The sequence below is a fragment of the Rattus norvegicus genome, chromosome 1 (genome assembly GCF_021556685.1).
Source record: "Rattus norvegicus strain SHRSP/BbbUtx chromosome 1, alternate assembly SHRSP_T2T, whole genome shotgun sequence".
NCBI classification, from domain to species: Eukaryota; Metazoa; Chordata; class Mammalia; order Rodentia; family Muridae; genus Rattus; species Rattus norvegicus.
Genome location: NC_141534.1, coordinates 201721166 through 201739390, shown reverse-complemented (window position 1 = coordinate 201739390; position 18225 = coordinate 201721166). Strand labels below are relative to the sequence as shown.

General features: G+C 43.4%; 1 protein-coding gene across 7 annotated transcripts in view; it reads left to right on the top strand.

Annotated features, from left to right (window-relative positions):
- The window catches only part of Adam12 (ADAM metallopeptidase domain 12), a 338938-nt gene that overhangs the window by 238225 nt on the left and 82488 nt on the right, over window positions 1-18225 (top strand). For all 7 annotated transcript variants that reach the window (XM_087588420.1, XM_087588431.1, XM_087588406.1 and 4 more), the window contains 3 exon segments: window positions 3606-3792; window positions 9697-9762; window positions 17232-17303. In XM_087588420.1, the coding sequence (XP_087444546.1) occupies window positions 3606-3792; window positions 9697-9762; window positions 17232-17303 (325 nt within the window).

Genomic DNA, 18225 nt, shown 5'->3' with positions numbered 1-18225 from the left:
GTTGTAGCAGAGTCCTGGTGGATGAATTTCCCTGCTCTGTCAAACTGGTGCAGGCACCAGGATTGATCATTAGTCCCTCCCTGTGGGTTGATACTGGCTGCAGGAATAGGCACTATCTAGTAGTTAACCCAGTCTCAGAGTAGAGTGAGTGGCAGGTGTCTATAAAACAGATAGTTGTTAAATAACAATTGTTTTAGTGAGTAAAGGAACCCATGTGGTGCGGTCTATACTGATATGTTAGTAATTGTAGGTATGGGTAGGAGGAAAAGAAATGGAGACAAGAAGTCAGAGTGGGTAGTTCCCAATGATGTTGCTAGATGGGAACTAGAGAAAGGGGAGCACCTCAAACAAGGAAAAAATTATGGACAAATTATGGACACCTAAGAGGGAGAAGAATTTCAAGTGAAAGATGAAATTATTCCACAGAAGAAAACAACCACAGAAGAAAATCCCCAAATCTAGGGAAAGAGAAACCAACCCAGATTCAAAAGGGACACAGAACACTGAACAGACAAGACTGGAAAAGAGGCTTCCTGTGCTGTAGTATATTCTTAAAACCAAAGAAAACAGAATAGAGGGAATCCATAGAGAATGCACACGTAGAGGAAGAGTAGGGATAGTAGAGGCAAGGAGGGGAAGGGACTGAAGAGATAATGGTAGCTGACAGAGTGGGATAAAGATATAGACTATGATGTCATCTACCAGGTCAGCCTTTGGGCTTTAGGCAGTGTAATGGGAAGAAAAGAGATGGGGAAAAAGAAAAGAAATAGGGAGAATAGCGTGAGCATGGGGATGGTGCTGTTCTGCTATGCTGCCTGGGGTATTATATAGATAAGAAGTAATTGCAGGGAGTGGGGCTGAGATCTCAGCAAAGATTTAAGAGACTGTAGTCGGTGGCCTGGATGTTGGTTTTTGTCTCCCTGGGCAGATCGCTTCATTGCCTTCCTTGCTCTGCCCTGAGCTCTCCTCCTTGTTGATTTTTAGCAGTCCTTTTCTTCTTGCAGGAGTTCCTAGCTCCAGCTCTCCATGAAGTTTTCTTAATGAGAAAACTCTGTGCTGTGAGCCCGAGGATAGCGGGGTAGCCTCCGTGTGGCTGCCAAGCTTCAATTCCCAGCGCCTCAGCAGGGGTTGTTGTACAATGCCCAAAGCATTGCCTAGAGCTTGTGCATAGCTCCCACTGTATCACTACTCCCACTGGAACATTAATGGGGTCCTGGTGGCAGTCTTCTGGGGCCCAGTCAATAAAAATCTCCATTATCACAGCTTTTGTAGATTTTCTGGGCGAGGGCTTTTAGCCCAGTTTGCTGAGGACTATTGGAGTTGTCTGGATTCTGCATCGGTGACAGCAGTGAGTCCAGGATCAACGTATAGGAAGTGTGTTGGCCTCGTGGTAGAGAAAGTTAGCTGTGATGTTGATCAAGTGGATCCTGGGGACTGATGAGGGAGTTATGAGAGAGCCTTGTTTTCTTTCTTTACCTAACCATAATCAATCACTCGCTTGGATGTGGCTTCTAAGCCACGGCCTTACCCAGAGTTCCCTTGCCCATGTATTTTCAAACTCTACCCTTTTATTTCCAAGCCTAACTGTTGGCTCACAGGGTTCTGTTTTGGTCACTGTCATTCCCAGAAGGGTGTTTATCTTATGAGCATAGCATTTGATATTAGGAAGCAACAGAGAGCCAGCATTCCTGTGGGTAGGGTACATTCACGAAGTATGAGATTTTCCTGAAATGATCAGTCTTTGGGATAACCTGTGGACAGCAGCCTGATATGGGACTCTGTCCTTACACAAAGAAGAAAGATGCCACCATTTAAACAGTAACTTGGTCACCTGTGGGGATGAACATTCTCACTGAGTGATGTAGCACTTATGCCCGGAAGTTAATGTTACCCACATAGTGCCAGGGAAGAGAGCAAGTCTGGGACACACAGGAGCCTAAACATAGGTAGGAAGTGTCAGAACTGGAGCTTGAACTTGGAGCTGCAGGGCACCAGAATCCCCTTACCCAGCTACAGGACGGGGCAACTTCCACAGTGTTCCTCGGTTCCGTAAAGGGTTTCCCATTTGATATGCAAACAAGAAGACTGGAGTTCAGATCCTCAGAATACAAGTAAATGCCTGAAGGACAGAGCAGCTATAATTTCAGCCTTGGAAGGTGTATGCATGTGGTCCCCAGAGCAAGTGTGACTGGCCATAGGTCATCCCCGAGTTTGACTGAGAGATCCTGCCTCAAAGAATAAGGGGTAAAGTGATCAAAGAAGATTCATAAAATTGACCTTTGGCCTCCATATGAGTACATCCACATACACACACAAGAAGATAAAATTGAGCTCAGACTTAAGGCTATCACCACACATACCCAAGGATTAGCCCACATGTTTGGCGTACTCTATTAATTACTTTTCTTGTTAGTGTGGGAAAATACCTAATGAAGTAATTTAAGGGAGACAAGGTTGGCATTGACTTATAATGCAAGGGATACATTCAGCCTGCTGGGAGAGCATGGCAGCAGGAGCTAGATAAAGCCTTCTGGCCATGTTACACCACAGTCAGGAAGAGAATGGACAGAAAGTAGGGTTGGGCTCTAAAGCCTCAAGTCCCACTCACCTGACCTACTTCTTCCAGCAAGGCTCTGCCACCTAAAGGTTCTGCAACCTTCCCGAATAGCACCGCAATCTGGGGATCACAGCACGCTAGGGAGCACAGCATGCTAGGGAGCACCACAGGCTGGGGAGCACTGGTCACATGAGCCGGGTGTGGGGGGAGGACATTATTCCTTCAGCCCACAGCAAGTTCCAAGATAGGTTCTTTGACATGTTCATCTCCCACAGATTAAGTTTCTAAAAAGCATTATAAATCTTCCCCCATTTTTATATCTGAATCTCTTCAAAGATTTAGAAAACAGGTTTGACCAGGACAAATTATTTCAGAGCAGAAATTGTGTTTTTAAAGAGAAGGGACGATTTCCTTTCTGGGCTGTGTCTGCTAATTCACATGCCCCTAGTGTCACACTGGATCTTTTTGCCAGACTCTCTTTCCCAGTGATATATCTTTGAGATTTACAAAAACAAAAACCAAAATCAGAGAGGCACAATGAAAGTCTGTTCTTTACTATAAAAATATTTCAAACAACTGAAATCCCCAAACTTGGTTTTCAAACAATTTCAAAAGTGAATGACACAAACACAAACTATATAAATGTCTTTTCCTCCTAAGTCTTGAAAATACACATAAGTCAGGATTTCCCCTTTTATTTTGTCTTTCATTAAAAACTGCATCACGGGGGCTAGAGAGATGCTTCAGTGACTGACAGCACTCAAGGGGACCAAAACTCAATTCCCAGCACCCATCCCTGGTGCCTCATACACATCTGTAACTCCAGCTCTGGGAACCAACATTGTCTTTGGGTGCCTTAGGCCCTTCCACACATGTGGTATGCACACACACACACACACACACACACACACACACACACACAAATGCATGAATACACACACACACCAACACAGAAATAAGTAAGAGTAAATTTAAAAAAAAACTCTTATCTTTACCATAAATGAGGTACTGTTCTTAAAAATTAATATCTGTATTACCTTCTTAACAGGGGACTAATCGTGTTTGAAAATAAAACCTACATCTTAGAACCGATGAAAAACACCACTGACAGATACAAACTCGTCCCGGCTGAGAACATGAAGAACATCCAAGGGCTGTGTGGGTCACATCATAACAAGTCCAGCCTCACCATGGAGGATGTCTTCCCTGAACCCTCTCAGATGTGGGGAAGAAGGGTAAGAGGGAATTCTAAGTTCATGTTTCTTGAGCTGAGAGCTGAAAGAGAGTTAAGAGGTTGCCACAGGATATTGTGGGGATGGAATGAGCCCCGTTCCTCAGGAGGTAGGGATGTCCTGAGGAGAGTATCTTTACAAACTCAAATCCCTGCACCTTCACAGCAATTGTAAACATCAGATCTGTTAACTTGTGATGAGTTAAGTCCTATCCTCAGGGTCAGAGGATGTCAAAGTCATAGACAGCTATGGGAAGCCCAGGGTAAGGGACCCTGGTGGTCAACACAGCAAACATGGGTTCCCCACCCCCTCTCACTCTCCACACTGAGCTTTCCTCATCCCACACTGTGGGGGTCTCAGAAGTGGGGACAGAAGAAGTACATGCTTTAGCCACTGGCATGTGCAGAGGCCACTAAGTCTTCTCCAGTGACTTTACCAAAGTCTTGTTTATCCCTGGGCCATGTTGCCAGTGTGTTCCTTCCCTCCAGGGCTGTGGAGCAGTCGGCCTTGTCTGACCTCCTGCCCTGACGCCTTTTTTGCTGTAGCACTGTAGTTGTCAACAGAGTCTATACTACAGGCTAATTCCCCTCGCCAACATTTCCCATGATACCTTGGAACAACACTGCCCCATGATGCCTGCTGATTGCCATTCACATGGGCGGTACAGGTCACAGTAGAGCTTTGTCTTTGTCTGCCTTCCCATAGACAGAAGTGCTCAACCCTTCCAGGGCCCACTTCACCATTGGTGTTTAAGGGATAGGGGTCGGGGGAGCCTATCTGAATTCCAGGACCTTAATATTACCCAGGAAGGCCAGCAATGATAGCAAACTCATGATCTCAACAATATGGAGGTAGGGGGTGAGGAATTCACTGGCATTCTTGTTACACAGCCAGTTCCTCAGATTCTATTTCAAAATAACAACAAAATGAGGCTAGAGAAATCTCTCAGTCTGTAAAGCATGTGTATGTAGACCTGAGTTTGATCTCCAGGACCTATATTAATAACTAAGAGAAAAAATCACTAGGCATACTGATGCTGTATTGGAATATCATCTCTGGGAAGGTAGAGGCAAGAGGATCTCTGGAGATCCCTGGCCAACCTAGACTATTTGGCAAGTTCAGTGAAAATTTCTGTCTCAAAATCAAAACTAAACTAAACTAAACTAGCCAACCAACCAACCAACAAAAGCAGCAACCTATGAATGGCATCCTGAGGAAGAACACCTGAAACTACCTTCTGGTCTACACACAGCTACACACATGAGCACATGTGTGTACACACATGCACACACTCATGCATGTATGCCCACACATGCACATGCATGCGTGCACACATATGCACATACATGTACACACACACACACACACACACACACACACACACACACACACACAGAGCAGGGAGATGTTTGCAGCAGCAGCAGCAGCAGCAGCACCACCACCACCACCACCACCACCTCAGTTCAGGAAAGGCTTCTTTCTCATTCCCCTGCTGCTCCACCCCTCTTGAGTGACAGGCCTAAGAGCTAGAATGAGAGGCAGCCTCTACAGTCCCTCTCATGTTTATTTCACTCTTCAAACGTGCCTGCTTTTGAGTCCAGACCCCAGCCAGGATGTGACCGAGCCAAGCTTCACCCATGATAAACAAGTAGAGCATTTGCATTTTGTTTTCAGACTCTTGGCTTCAAGTACCTGGTCGAATGCCTGTTACCCACATTGCATGATTTGTAACTTGACAGTTTAAATGATGCTCAAATGTGCTCCCATTTCATTTAGAAGTACAAACTTGGTCTGTACTTGCTGACCGTATTTTAATTCTCTGAGCATCCACAGCTCTCTAGAACCATGATTAGCACCGTCATTTCCAGCCACATTGGCATGGAGAGAAATTAGAAGCCCGGCCTAATGGCACTGTTTTGCTAATATGGGAGAGTAAACAAAACCTTTAAGTGGAAAAGGGAAGGCATGGACGCCCGTGCCATTCACCTCAACTCCCACTGTTGCTCTGAAAGTCCTTGTGACGGTCTTACAGAGGGAAAGAAAACATCCTAAACTGGAGGCATATAATATAGATGATACAAAAATTAATTTCCAAATAAGCAGAATACTTGGGAGTTCCAGAGCATGTTGGGAACCTCTGTGATGAACAGGCAGCACACAGATTAGAGGCTCCTGTCCAGCATTTGCCTCCCTGTGCTGTCTTTATTCCCTACTTAAAGAACAATCAATGGAGCTGCAGCTAATTAATCTTGTTTACAACGCGTGCCAAGCACCATTGCTCTTCTCCAGTGTTTCCCTGACCCCTCCTAAATGTTAACTACCTCAACCTCTCTGCAGATGTTTGCATTTTTTTCCCTTCACTGAGCATCACGAATCCATCTGATTTGGGTGCTCATATTTGGGTGTTCATGCCAACTCTCACATAAAGCTGGCCTGTTTGTCACTTTTACAGGGCTCTCTATTATATTGTGGTGAAAGCCCCCATTTGCTTCTGGAAGGTAAAGGTGTCATCATTTCCTCTCTGAGGATTTTTAAGTCCATTCTAAAGTTTCTTGGTACTCGGCTCCCATGCCTGGATGCCTTCCCTCCCCATGGGCCACCAATCAAGAGCTTGGGGTTCATTTGAGGCCTCTGCATAAGGCCTCAAGTTGTATCCCTGGCATCCCATAAACTGAATATGGGGGTGGGTGCCTGCGAACCTAGTACTCTAGAGGGAAAGGCAGGAAGATTAGAAGTTCAAAATCATCCTCCTTGGCTCCATAGTGAGTTAGAGGCCAGCCTGGGTTACAGAAAGAATAGAAAAGGATTTTAGCGGCCACTTCAGAAAGCTTTGCGAGAGAGACAGAGGCTAAATCTGCTAAAAAGAAAATCAAACCATAATAGCAGAGAAGGGAATTGCTTCGTGAAAGCAGTTAAGTGGCCTTGGTCTTGTCCATCCCCATATATCCAGTACCTAACCCATCACAGAGCACACAGCAAGCTCCCAGAGGACACTGTGGGATGTGAAAATGTTCTGCCAAAGGTCTGGCCCTAGGGAGACAGGATCGCTGTGAAACCCATTGGTACCTGGTCTCTCCTTGCTTTGCTAGCTCAAGTTAAGCTCTCTGTAACGGAGATCACAGCAAGCTCTTCAGAGCACAGTCAGATTCTGGGAACATTGCTGGGTTGACTATCAAAAGTCCAAGAACTAGTTCCCTCTTGGGTACCTTGTTCCCAACTCTACCCCTTCCTCAGGTTTGGGAACGAGCTTTTGTTCACAATCCTGCAAAGGTGAAAATTCAGTCAACCAAGTGGTTTCTAATGTTGCTGCCCATATCACAAATATGAAGTATTTTTTTTTAAACTGGACAGCCTAGATAGGTAGAGATCCCATGGAGGTAATTTAAGCCTCTCTTTCAGCAGGGAGCTGGCCACTCCCCTGTGGCTTTTCATTACGATGTGGTTAAACTTCTCTCTGAGCTTGCAATTCTCTAAATTCATGAGAAAATGTGGATTTCTGCGAAAACTGCAGAGACAGGAAAATTGTGTTCATGTGTTTGTTTTCATTATCTGGGATTGTATGTTTTCTAAACGATGATCCAAGGCCAGTTGGAAATGTCCTCTGCTCGTAGATTTCTCCCTCTGCAGTCCGAGAAGTGTAAATGCCTAAGCAGCCAGAGCTCTCTCAAAGAGTTTTTCATGAGAGATTAATTTATTTCTCCATTTCCACAGCCATGTTTTTGTCTGCATGATTAGCTGGATTTGTTCATGGTTGAACAGGGTCTACTGGGGGAGAGAGGGTTGGAGAGAAAGAGAAGTTGACTCCTGGGAGCTGGAAAGATGGTGCCGTCAGTAAACTGCATCCTGCTCTGGGTTCAGATCCCCAGTACCCATGTATAACAGAGCCAGATGGGGCAGCATGCACCTGTCATCCCAACACCAGCAGAGGATCCCAGGGACTCACTAGCAAGCCAACCTAACCGAAATGAAAAGCTCCCAGTTCTCTGAGAAATGATGTCTCAAAAAGAAAAAAAAATCAAGGTAGAAAAGGTTAAAGGAAGGCACTTGCCATCAACCTCTGGTCTCCACTTACATTGTATGGGTGTGTGTGTGTGTGTGTGTGTGTGTGTGTGTGTGTGTGTGTGTGCGTGTGTGTGCGCGCGCGCACACGCGCGTGCTCGTGCTCGTGCTCCTGCATTCATTCATCCTCTCTCTCTCTCTCTCTCTCTCTCTCTCACACACACACACACACACACACACACACACACACACACACACACCCCCCTACCTTCAGGAGCATGATACAAACACACATCAGAGAAGTGAGAAGAGAAAGATTGGAAAAGTTCTATTCCTTTGTCCACTAAGTAAAGGGAAAGCACAAGACTCTTCATTTCCAGAAGTGTCTCATTTTGAACACACTGGGGGTGCTAACTTTTGCCTTTCTGAGTTTGTAGTTAGCACGGTGAAGCCTGCCTGTGCATACAGTGACCAAACCTGACAGTTTCTCCTTGCAGCACCGTAAAAGCGTGAGAAATTATACCTTTCATGGTACTTTATTTTCCTTCCTCCATGAGGTTTCCAGATTTCTTCAGGGACACCTAAATTCATGAATCAGCACAGCTGGGCAGCAAGCAGGAACACCACTATAATACAAACATTTTTCTTGTAAAAATCTGTTTGGAAGATCCTGGACGGCTGGAGATTTGTTTTATGAAAGATGTTTCCCTCCGGATTATGTGACTGGAAACCTGATTCAAAGCATGCCTTCATCCCTCTTGCTTTTGTCTGGACAAGTGGTTGTAACATTGAGTTTTCAGCTTAAGCCCTGTATGAGACTTAAGTCATAAACCAGCAATTTCAGTTGGGAAGAACCAGAGACAAGCCCAACCCCCACTTCCTTCAACTGTGTGTTATTGCAGAAACAGAAGGCTTTCTTTCTTTCTTTTTTTCTTTTTTTGTTTTCAGTGTTTGAGTTTTTTGAGACCACCCTCCATGAATTGTTTTATTTCCCCTAAAAATGCCTTTGGGATCCACCCAGTAATTTGCAGAAGAGTGCAAATGCTTTCTGAGGAAGCTTGATTAAAATGTTATAACCTGCCTCGGAAGCCATCTTGTTTGGAGCTCTCTCTCTACTGCTGAGCGCTCTGCTCTGCACCTTGATACACAGTTTCCATATTCAGCTGCTCCACTCTTGCATATATCAACCCTCCCATGTAATCTCCCAGACCTTTTAAAAGATACTGTTTCTTCCTGATCTCTGCCTGCTCCTTTATATTTTGCCTCTCTGCACCTCCCTTTGCCTTTCTGCTCATCAGCATCTTCTATGGCTTCAAGCTATGTTCTTAAAAGACTGGCCACCAGCATCCCTTCCTCAGAAAGAACACAAGAATGCAGCATTTCCCAGAGGGATCACAGTTTCTCTACAAAGTGTGTTCTCTACTTTCCTCAAAACGTGGAGCAGATGCACATGGGCCATAAAAGTTCAAGAAACACTAGTGACAGGCTGGGCTGCAGTGTAGCGTTTCAAGGTCTTCACACCCATGTATGATCTACAACAGCAAGCCTTTGCTGGCCCTGGTTCTAGAATGATCTTTGGAGATGTTTATGCATTTGTTTTGTTTAAAAATAACCATGACTTCTTTTAAATTCGCAATCAATGAGACAGCAAGAATGTTATAAACTCCTTTTTAAGGTTTCCCATGTGGAAGTGGAAACCAGATCACCCCCTTGAGGCTTCACAAGATCACTGGGTCTGGGAGTCAACTTCTAGAGGGTACACAGCCACAAAGCCAGAGAGAGCAAGAGTCTCCCCTCTAAATATTGTTATTGTTGTCTTATTTGTCTTATTTGTAAAAGACATGCACAATGTTCTAGAGTCTCTGTGAAGGATTAAGGGAAACTAAAACTCTCACTTTCTTTTGACAGCATAAAAGAGAGACCCTTAAGATGACCAAGTATGTAGAACTGGTTATTGTGGCAGACAACAGAGAGGTAAGGACCTGTGAAACTCCTCTGTACAGCTGGTCTCAAAAAGAATGCAAGAAAGTACTTGGCCAGTTAGGACTAGCTTTACCTCGATTGTTGATGTTTTCTTACAAACACTGGAGATGAGAATTTAAAGATGGCCTTTTTGATCTGAGGAAGCATAGACCATTTAAGATGCATCTAGTGTCTCTGCTCCCAGACCCGGTGAGAGAGAGACCCAACCGCCTGGTCAGGTGGGCACTCCTGAGGCTGCAGAGCGGAAGAGACCACCAACACTGCTCACCCCTGCCCACATCCCTGGCCCAAGAGGAAACTGTATAAGGCCTCTGGGCTCCCGTGGGGGAGGGCCCAGGAGCGGCAGGACTTCTGCGCCTGAGACACCGCCGGAACCTGAAAGAAACTGACCGGATAAACAGTTCTCTGCACCCAAATCCCGTGGGAGGGAGAGCTAAACCTTCAGAGAGGCAGACAAGCCTGGGAAACCAGAAGAGACTGCTCCCTGCACACACATCTCAGACGCCAGAGGAAAAAGCCAAAGACCATCTGGAACCCTGGTGCACTGAAGCTCCCGGAAGGGGCGGCACAGGTCTTCCTGGTTGCTGCCGCTGCAGAGAGCCCGTGGGCAGCACCCCACGAACGAACCTGAGCCTCGGGACCACAGGTAAGACCAAATTTTCTGCTGCAAGAAAGCTGCCTAGTGAACTCAAGACACAGGCCCACAGGAACAGCTGAAGACCTGTAGAGAGGAAAAACTACACGCCGGAAAGCAGAACACACTGTCCCCATAACTGACTGAAAGAGAGGAAAACAGGTCTACAGCACTCCTGACACACAGGCTTATAGGTCAGTCTAGCCACTGTCAGAAATAGCAGAACAAAGTAACACTAGAGATAATCTGATGGCGAGAGGCAAGCGCAGGAACCCAAGCAACAGAAACCAAGACTGCATGCCATCATCGGAGCCCAACTCTCCCGCCAAAACAAACATGGAATATCCAAACACACCAGAAAAGCAAGATCTAGTTTCAAAATCATATTTGATCATGATGCTGGAGGACTTCAAGAAAGACATGAACACACTTAGGGAAACACAGGAAATCATTAATAAACAAGTAGAGGCCTACAGAGAGGAATGGCAAAAATCCCTGAAAGAATTCCAGGAAAACACAATCAAACAGATGAAGGAATTAAAAATGGAAATAGAAGCAATCAAGAAAGAACACATGGAAACAACCCTGGATATAGAAAACCAAAAGAAGAGACAAGGAGCTGTAGATACAAGCTTCACCAACAGAATACAAGAGATGGAAGAGAGAATCTCAGGAGCAGAAGATTCCATAGAAATCATTGACTCAACTGTCAAAGATAATGTAAAGCGGAAAAAGCTACTGGTCCAAAACATACAGGAAATCCAGGACTCAATGAGAAGATCAAACCTAAGGATAATAGGTATAGAAGAGAGTGAAGACTCCCAGCTCAAAGGACCAGTAAATATCTTCAACAAAATCATAGAAGAAAACTTCCCTAACCTAAAAAAAGAGATACCCATAGGCATACAAGAAGCCTACAGAACTCCAAATAGATTGGACCAGAAAAGAAACACCTCCCGTCACATAATTGTCAAAACACCAAACGCACAAAATAAAGAAAGAATATTAAAAGCAGTAAGGGAAAAAGGTCAAGTAACATATAAAGGGAGACCTATCAGAATCACACCAGACTTCTCGCCAGAAACTATGAAGGCCAGAAGATCCTGGACTGATGTCATACAGACCCTAAGAGAACACAAATGCCAGCCCAGGTTACTGTATCCAGCAAAACTCTCAATTAACATTGATGGAGAAACCAAGATATTCCATGACAAAACCAAATTTACACAATATCTTTCTACAAATCCAGCACTACAAAGGATAATAAATGGTAAAGCCCAACATAAGGAGGCAAGCTATACCCTAGAAGAAGCAAGAAACTAATCGTCTTGGCAACAAAACAAAGAGAATGAAAGCACACAAACATAACCTCACATCCAAATATGAATATAAAGGGAAACAATAATCACTATTCCTTAATATCTCTCAATATCAATGGCCTCAACTCCCCAATAAAAAGACATAGATTAACAAACTGGATACGCAACGAGGACCCTGCATTCTGCTGCCTACAGGAAACACACCTCAGAGACAAAGACAGACACTACCTCAGAGTGAAAGGCTGGAAAACAACTTTCCAAGCAAATGGTCAGAAGAAGCAAGCTGGAGTAGCCATTCTAATATCAAATAAAATCAATTTCCAACTAAAAGTCATCAAAAAAGATAAGGAAGGACACTTCATATTCATCAAAGGAAAAATCCACCAAGATGAACTCTCAATCCTAAATATCTATGCCCCAAATACAAGGGCACCTAAATACGTAAAAGAAACCTTACTAAAGCTCAAAACACACATTGCACCTCACACAATAATAGTGGGAGATTTCAACACCCCACTCTCATCAATGGACAGATCATGGAAACAGAAATTAAACAGTGATGTCGACAGACTAAGAGAAGTCATGAGCCAAATGGACTTAACGGATATTTATAGAACATTCTATCCTAAAGCAAAAGGATATACCTTCTTCTCAGCTCCTCATGGTACTTTCTCCAAAATTGACCATATAATTGGTCAAAAAACGGGCCTCAACAGGTACAGAAAGATAGAAATAATCCCATGCGTGCTATCGGACCACCACGGCCTAAAACTGGTCTTCAATAACAATAAGGGAAGAACGCCCACATATACGTGGAAATTGAACAATGCTCTACTCAATGATAACCTGGTCAAGGAAGAAATAAAGAAAGAAATTAAAAACTTTTTAGAATTTAATGAAAATGAAGATACAACATACTCAAACTTATGGGACACAATGAAAGCTGTGCTAAGAGGAAAACTCATAGCGCTGAGTGCCTGCAGAAAGAAACAGGAAAGAGCATATGTCAGCAGCTTGACAGCACACCTAAAAGCTCTAGAACAAAAAGAAGCAAATACACCCAGGAGGAGTAGAAGGCAGGAAATAATCAAACTCAGAGCTGAAATCAACCAAGTAGAAACAAAAAGGACCATAGAAAGAATCAACAGAACCAAAAGTTGGTTCTTTGAGAAAATCAACAAGATAGATAAACCCTTAGCCAGACTAACGAGAGGACACAGAGAGTGCGTCCAAATTAACAAAATCAGAAATGAAAAGGGAGACATAACTACAGATTCAGAGGAAATTCAAAAAATCATCAGATCTTACTATAAAAACCTATATTCAACAAAATTTGAAAATCTTCAGGAAATGGACAATTTCCTAGACAGATACCAGGTATCAAAGTTAAATCAGGAACAGATAAACCAGTTAAACAACCCCATAACTCCTAAGGAAATAGAAGCAGTCATTAAAGGTCTCCCAACCAAAAAGAGCCCAGGTCCAGATGGGTTTAGTGCAGAATTCTATCAAACCTTCATAGAAGACCTCATACCAATATTATCCAAACTATTCCACAAAATTGAAACAGATGGAGCCCTACCGAATTCCTTCTACGAATCTACAATTACTCTTATACCTAAACCACACAAAGACACAACAAAGAAAGAGAACTTCAGACCAATTTCCCTTATGAATATCGACGCAAAAATACTCAATAAAATTCTGGCAAACCGAATTCAAGAGCACATCAAAACAATCATCCACCATGATCAAGTAGGCTTCATCCCAGGCATGCAGGGATGGTTTAATATACGGAAAACCATCAACGTGATCCATTATATAAACAAACTGAAAGAACAGAACCACATGATCATTTCATTAGATGCTGAGAAAGCATTTGACAAAATTCAACACCCCTTCATGATAAAAGTCCTGGAAAGAATAGGAATTCAAGGCCCATACCTAAACATAGTAAAAGCCATATACAGCAAACCAGTTGCTAACATTAAACTAAATGGAGAGAAACTTGAAGCAATCCCACTAAAATCAGGGACTAGACAAGGCTGCCCACTCTCTCCCTACTTATTCAATATAGTTCTTGAAGTTCTAGCCAGAGCAATCAGACAACAAAAGGAGATCAAAGGGATACAGATCGGAAAAGAAGAGGTCAAAATATCACTATTTGCAGATGATATGATAGTATATTTAAGTGATCCCAAAAGTTCCACCAGAGAACTACTAAAGCTGATAAACAACTTCAGCAAAGTGGCTGGGTATAAAATTAACTCAAATAAATCAGTTGCCTTCCTCTATACAAAAGAGAAACAAGCCGAGAAAGAAATTAGGGAAACGACACCCTTCATAATAGACCCAAATAATATAAAGTACCTCGGTGTGACTTTAACCAAGCAAGTAAAAGATCTGTACAATAAGAACTTCAAGACACTGAAGAAAGAAATTGAAGAAGACCTCAGAAGATGGAAAGATCTCCCATGCTCATGGATTGGCAGGATTAATATAGTAAAAATGGCCATTTTACCAAAAGCAATCTACAGATTCAATGCAATCCCCATCAAAATACCAATCCAATTCTTCAAAGAGTTAGACAGAACAATTTGCAAATTCATCTGGAATAACAAAAAACCCAGGATAGCTAAAGCTATCCTCAACAATAAAAGGACTTCAGGGGGAATCACTATCCCTGAACTCAAGCAGTATTACAGAGCAATAGTGATAAAAACTGCATGGTATTGGTACAGAGACAGACAGATAGACCAATGGAATAGAATTGAAGACCCAGAAATGAACCCACACACCTATGGTCACTTGATTTTTGACAAAGGAGCCAAAACCATCCAATGGAAAAAAGATAGCATTTTCAGCAAATGGTGCTGGTTCAACTGGAGGTCAACATGTAGAAGAATGCAGATCGATCCAGGCTTATCACCCTGTACAAAGCTTAAGTCGAAGTGGATCAAGGACCTCCACATCAAACCAGACACACTCAAACTAATAGAAGAAAAACTAGGGAAGCATCTGGAACACATGGGCACTGGAAAAAATTTCCTGAACAAAACACCAATGGCTTATGCTCTAAGATCAAGAATTGACAAATGGGATCTCATAAAACTGCAAAGCTTCTGTAAGGCAAAGGACACTGTGGTTAGGACAAAACGGCAACCAACAGATTGGGAAAAGATCTTTACCAACCCTACAACAGATAGAGGCCTTATATCCAAAATATACAAAGAACTCAAGAAGTTAGACCGCAGGGAAACAAATAACCCTATTAAAAAATGGGGTTCAGAGCTAAACAAAGAATTCACAGCTGAGGAATGCCGAATGGCTGAGAAACACCTAAAGAAATGTTCAACATCTTTAGTCATAAGGGAAATGCAAATCAAAACAACCCTGAGATTTCACCTCACACCAGTGCGATTGGCTAAGATCAAAAACTCAGGTGACATCAGATGCTGGCGAGGTTGTGGAGAAAGAGGAACACTCCTCCATTGTTGGTGGGATTGCAGACTGGTAAAACCATTCTGGAAATCAGTCTGGAGGTTCCTCAGAAAATTGGACATTGAACTGCCTGAGGATCCAGCTATACCTCTCTTGGGCATATACCCAAAAGATGCCTCAACATATAAAAGAGACACGTGCTCCACTATGTTCATCGCAGCCTTATTTATAATAGCCAGAAAATGGAAAGAACCCAGATGCCCTTCAACAGAGGAATGGATACAGAAAATGTGGTACATCTACACAATGGAATACTACTCAGCTATCAAAAACAACGAGTTTATGAAATTCGTAGGCAAATGGTTGGAACTGGAAAATATCATCCTGAGTGAACTAACCCAATCACAGAAAGACATACATGGTATGCACTCATTGATAAGTGGCTATTAGCCCAAATGCTTGAATTACCCTAGATCCCTAGAACAAACGAAACTCAAGACGGATGATCAAAATGTGAATGCTTCACTCCTTCTTTAAATGAGGAAAAAGAATACCCTTGGCAGGGAAGGGAGAGGCAAAGATTAAAACAGAGACTGAAGGAACACCCATTCAGAGCCTGTCCCACATTTGGCCCATACATATACAGCCACCCAATTGGACTAGATGGATGAAGCAAAGAAGTGCAGACCGACAGGAGCCGGATGTAGATCGCTCCTGAGAGACACAGCCAGAATACAGCAAATACAGAGGCGAATGCCAGCAGCAAACCACTGAACTGAGAATAGGTCCCCTATTGAAGGAATCAGAGAAAGAACTGGAAGAGTTTGAAGGGGCTCGAGACCCCAAAAGTACAACAATGCCAAGCAACCAGAGCTTCCAGGGACTAAGCCACTACCTAAAGACTATACATGGACTGACCCTGGACTCTGACCCCATAGGTAGCAATGAATATCCTAGTAAGAGCACCAGTGGAAGGGGAAGCCCTGGGTCCTGCTAAGACTGAACCCCCAGTGAACTAGTCTATGGGGGGAGGGCGGCAATGGTGGGAGGGTTGGGAGGGGAACACCCATAAGGAAGGGGAGGGGGGAGGGGGATGTTTGCCCGGAAACCGGGAAAGGGAATAACACTCGAAATGTATATAAGAAATACTCAAGTTAATAAAAAAAAAATGTGAAAAAAAAAAAAAAAAAAAAAAAAAAAAAAAAAAAAAAAAAAAAAAAGATGCATCTAGTGTAACATAATAATTGCAAAGTGAACCGGCCAATAACACAGCTTTTCTCTGTAGCTAAACTCTCTAAGTAAGGAGAATTGTCTAGGAAGAATGAGAGATGGCTTTAAATTACATTTTGACATTTTGGGAAATGTTGGACATGCCTTAATATGAATGAATGAATGAATGAACAAACGAACGAATGAATGCTATGCAAGCATGGTAGAGAAATCCTTCCCTCTTGTGATAATAGCTTTGCACTGTTGTTTTCTCTTTCAATTCATTTTTTATTCCATTTTCATTAGATTATCTTCCCTATGGTTTCTTACCATTCTATTAACATACTATAAATTTGTGACATTTTTCTCCTAAACACATTCAACATCCAAAGACAAAAACAGCTTGACAAGTTCTCAGAAAACTCTCCCCATTCTGGAAGGCCAATTTAAGGGAAAGAATGTGTTAACTTTTCCCCATTCTCCTTGGACGTGTTGCATGAGCTTCTCATATTTAATGTTTAAAAGCAAATAAAAAAGGAAGCATCTCAGGAAGTTACAATCAAGGAGATGGTATTAAAAGTGGCCTTGGAGAATCTACCATTGTTCGTTTAATCTTGCCAAAATATGTCCCTTCCTCCATCACTTATGAAGTTGGAAGAATTGCAGACGTTACTGTCTTGGCAACTGCGGGGACTCCCCAGCTGGAGAAACTACCTGGCACAATGGGAGCCCCTTGAAATGTACTGGAAGCTCCCTCCCCCCAGGAGTACAGGGTGTCACCAAAGCCCAGGATCTGGGAGGAGGAATTCTGATTGATATTCTTACCATTATTAATGCTGGCATTTAAAATTGTTAAGTTTCAGAGGCAAGGAAAAGATCTGGAGAAAGTGAAGCAGCGGTTAATAGAGATCGCCAATCACGTGGACAAGGTGAGTTCCTTTGCAGGTGATTAAACCTCGAAGCTGACGCCAGTGTGTGGAAATGAGGTTGGGAAAATTAAACACACCTCCTGTGACTGAGCAAAAAAGACCAAAGGCTGCCCCTGGGGCCTGTGCTTGTCCTCTGAGTGGCCAGTCCTCTGAGCAGGTACTTTCCAAGTCCTGGGCAACTTAGGAGATTCCAGTCCTAGCTGGTCTGGACGGTGATGGCTTTGGGGACTCAGCTTCCTCTAGGATCTTGTCTTGCCAGGAAGTGTTCCAGCCTAAGAGATTTCTGGACAATGCATTAGACAGAATCCTGGTAGAGTGCATTGAAACTTCAAGAATTTGATAGCCTGGCCTCTTCCCTGCTCTCCCATGTGGAGTTCATGATGCACCAGTGTGGACTAGAGGGTGGACTTCACAAGCTCCACTGTCAGAACCCAGAAGCTGACTTCTGGCTCAGTCACATTAGTCCCCCTCCTCCTTCCATCTATAGGACACATACCTGTAAGAAGAACTGTGGAGGAAGGCACTTTTATTTTTACTTATGGCTTTGGGAGTTTCAGTCTGAGGTCTGCTGGCTCCAAGGCTGGGGACCGTCATGGCAGAGAGGGTATGGTGGAGCACAATTGCTCAACTTGTGGTGGCCAGGGAGCTGAGAGAGGCAAGGAGTGGCCCCCCATTGTATCTTTTAAGGACACACCCGTGTAATCCTTAAACTAGATCCTTCCTCCAAGTAATAGCACCCTAGGATTACTCCAGCCAGGCAGTAACCATTTGATTATGTCAGAATCTTCACAACCCAATCACATCTCAAGGATTGATGAATCAAACCATTTGCAGAAGCTCCTTGAAGAACACTTCCTCTAAGAACAACAGCTATTGGAAGACTCTCACTGGGAATGAGAGAGACCCCACCACCATTTTCACA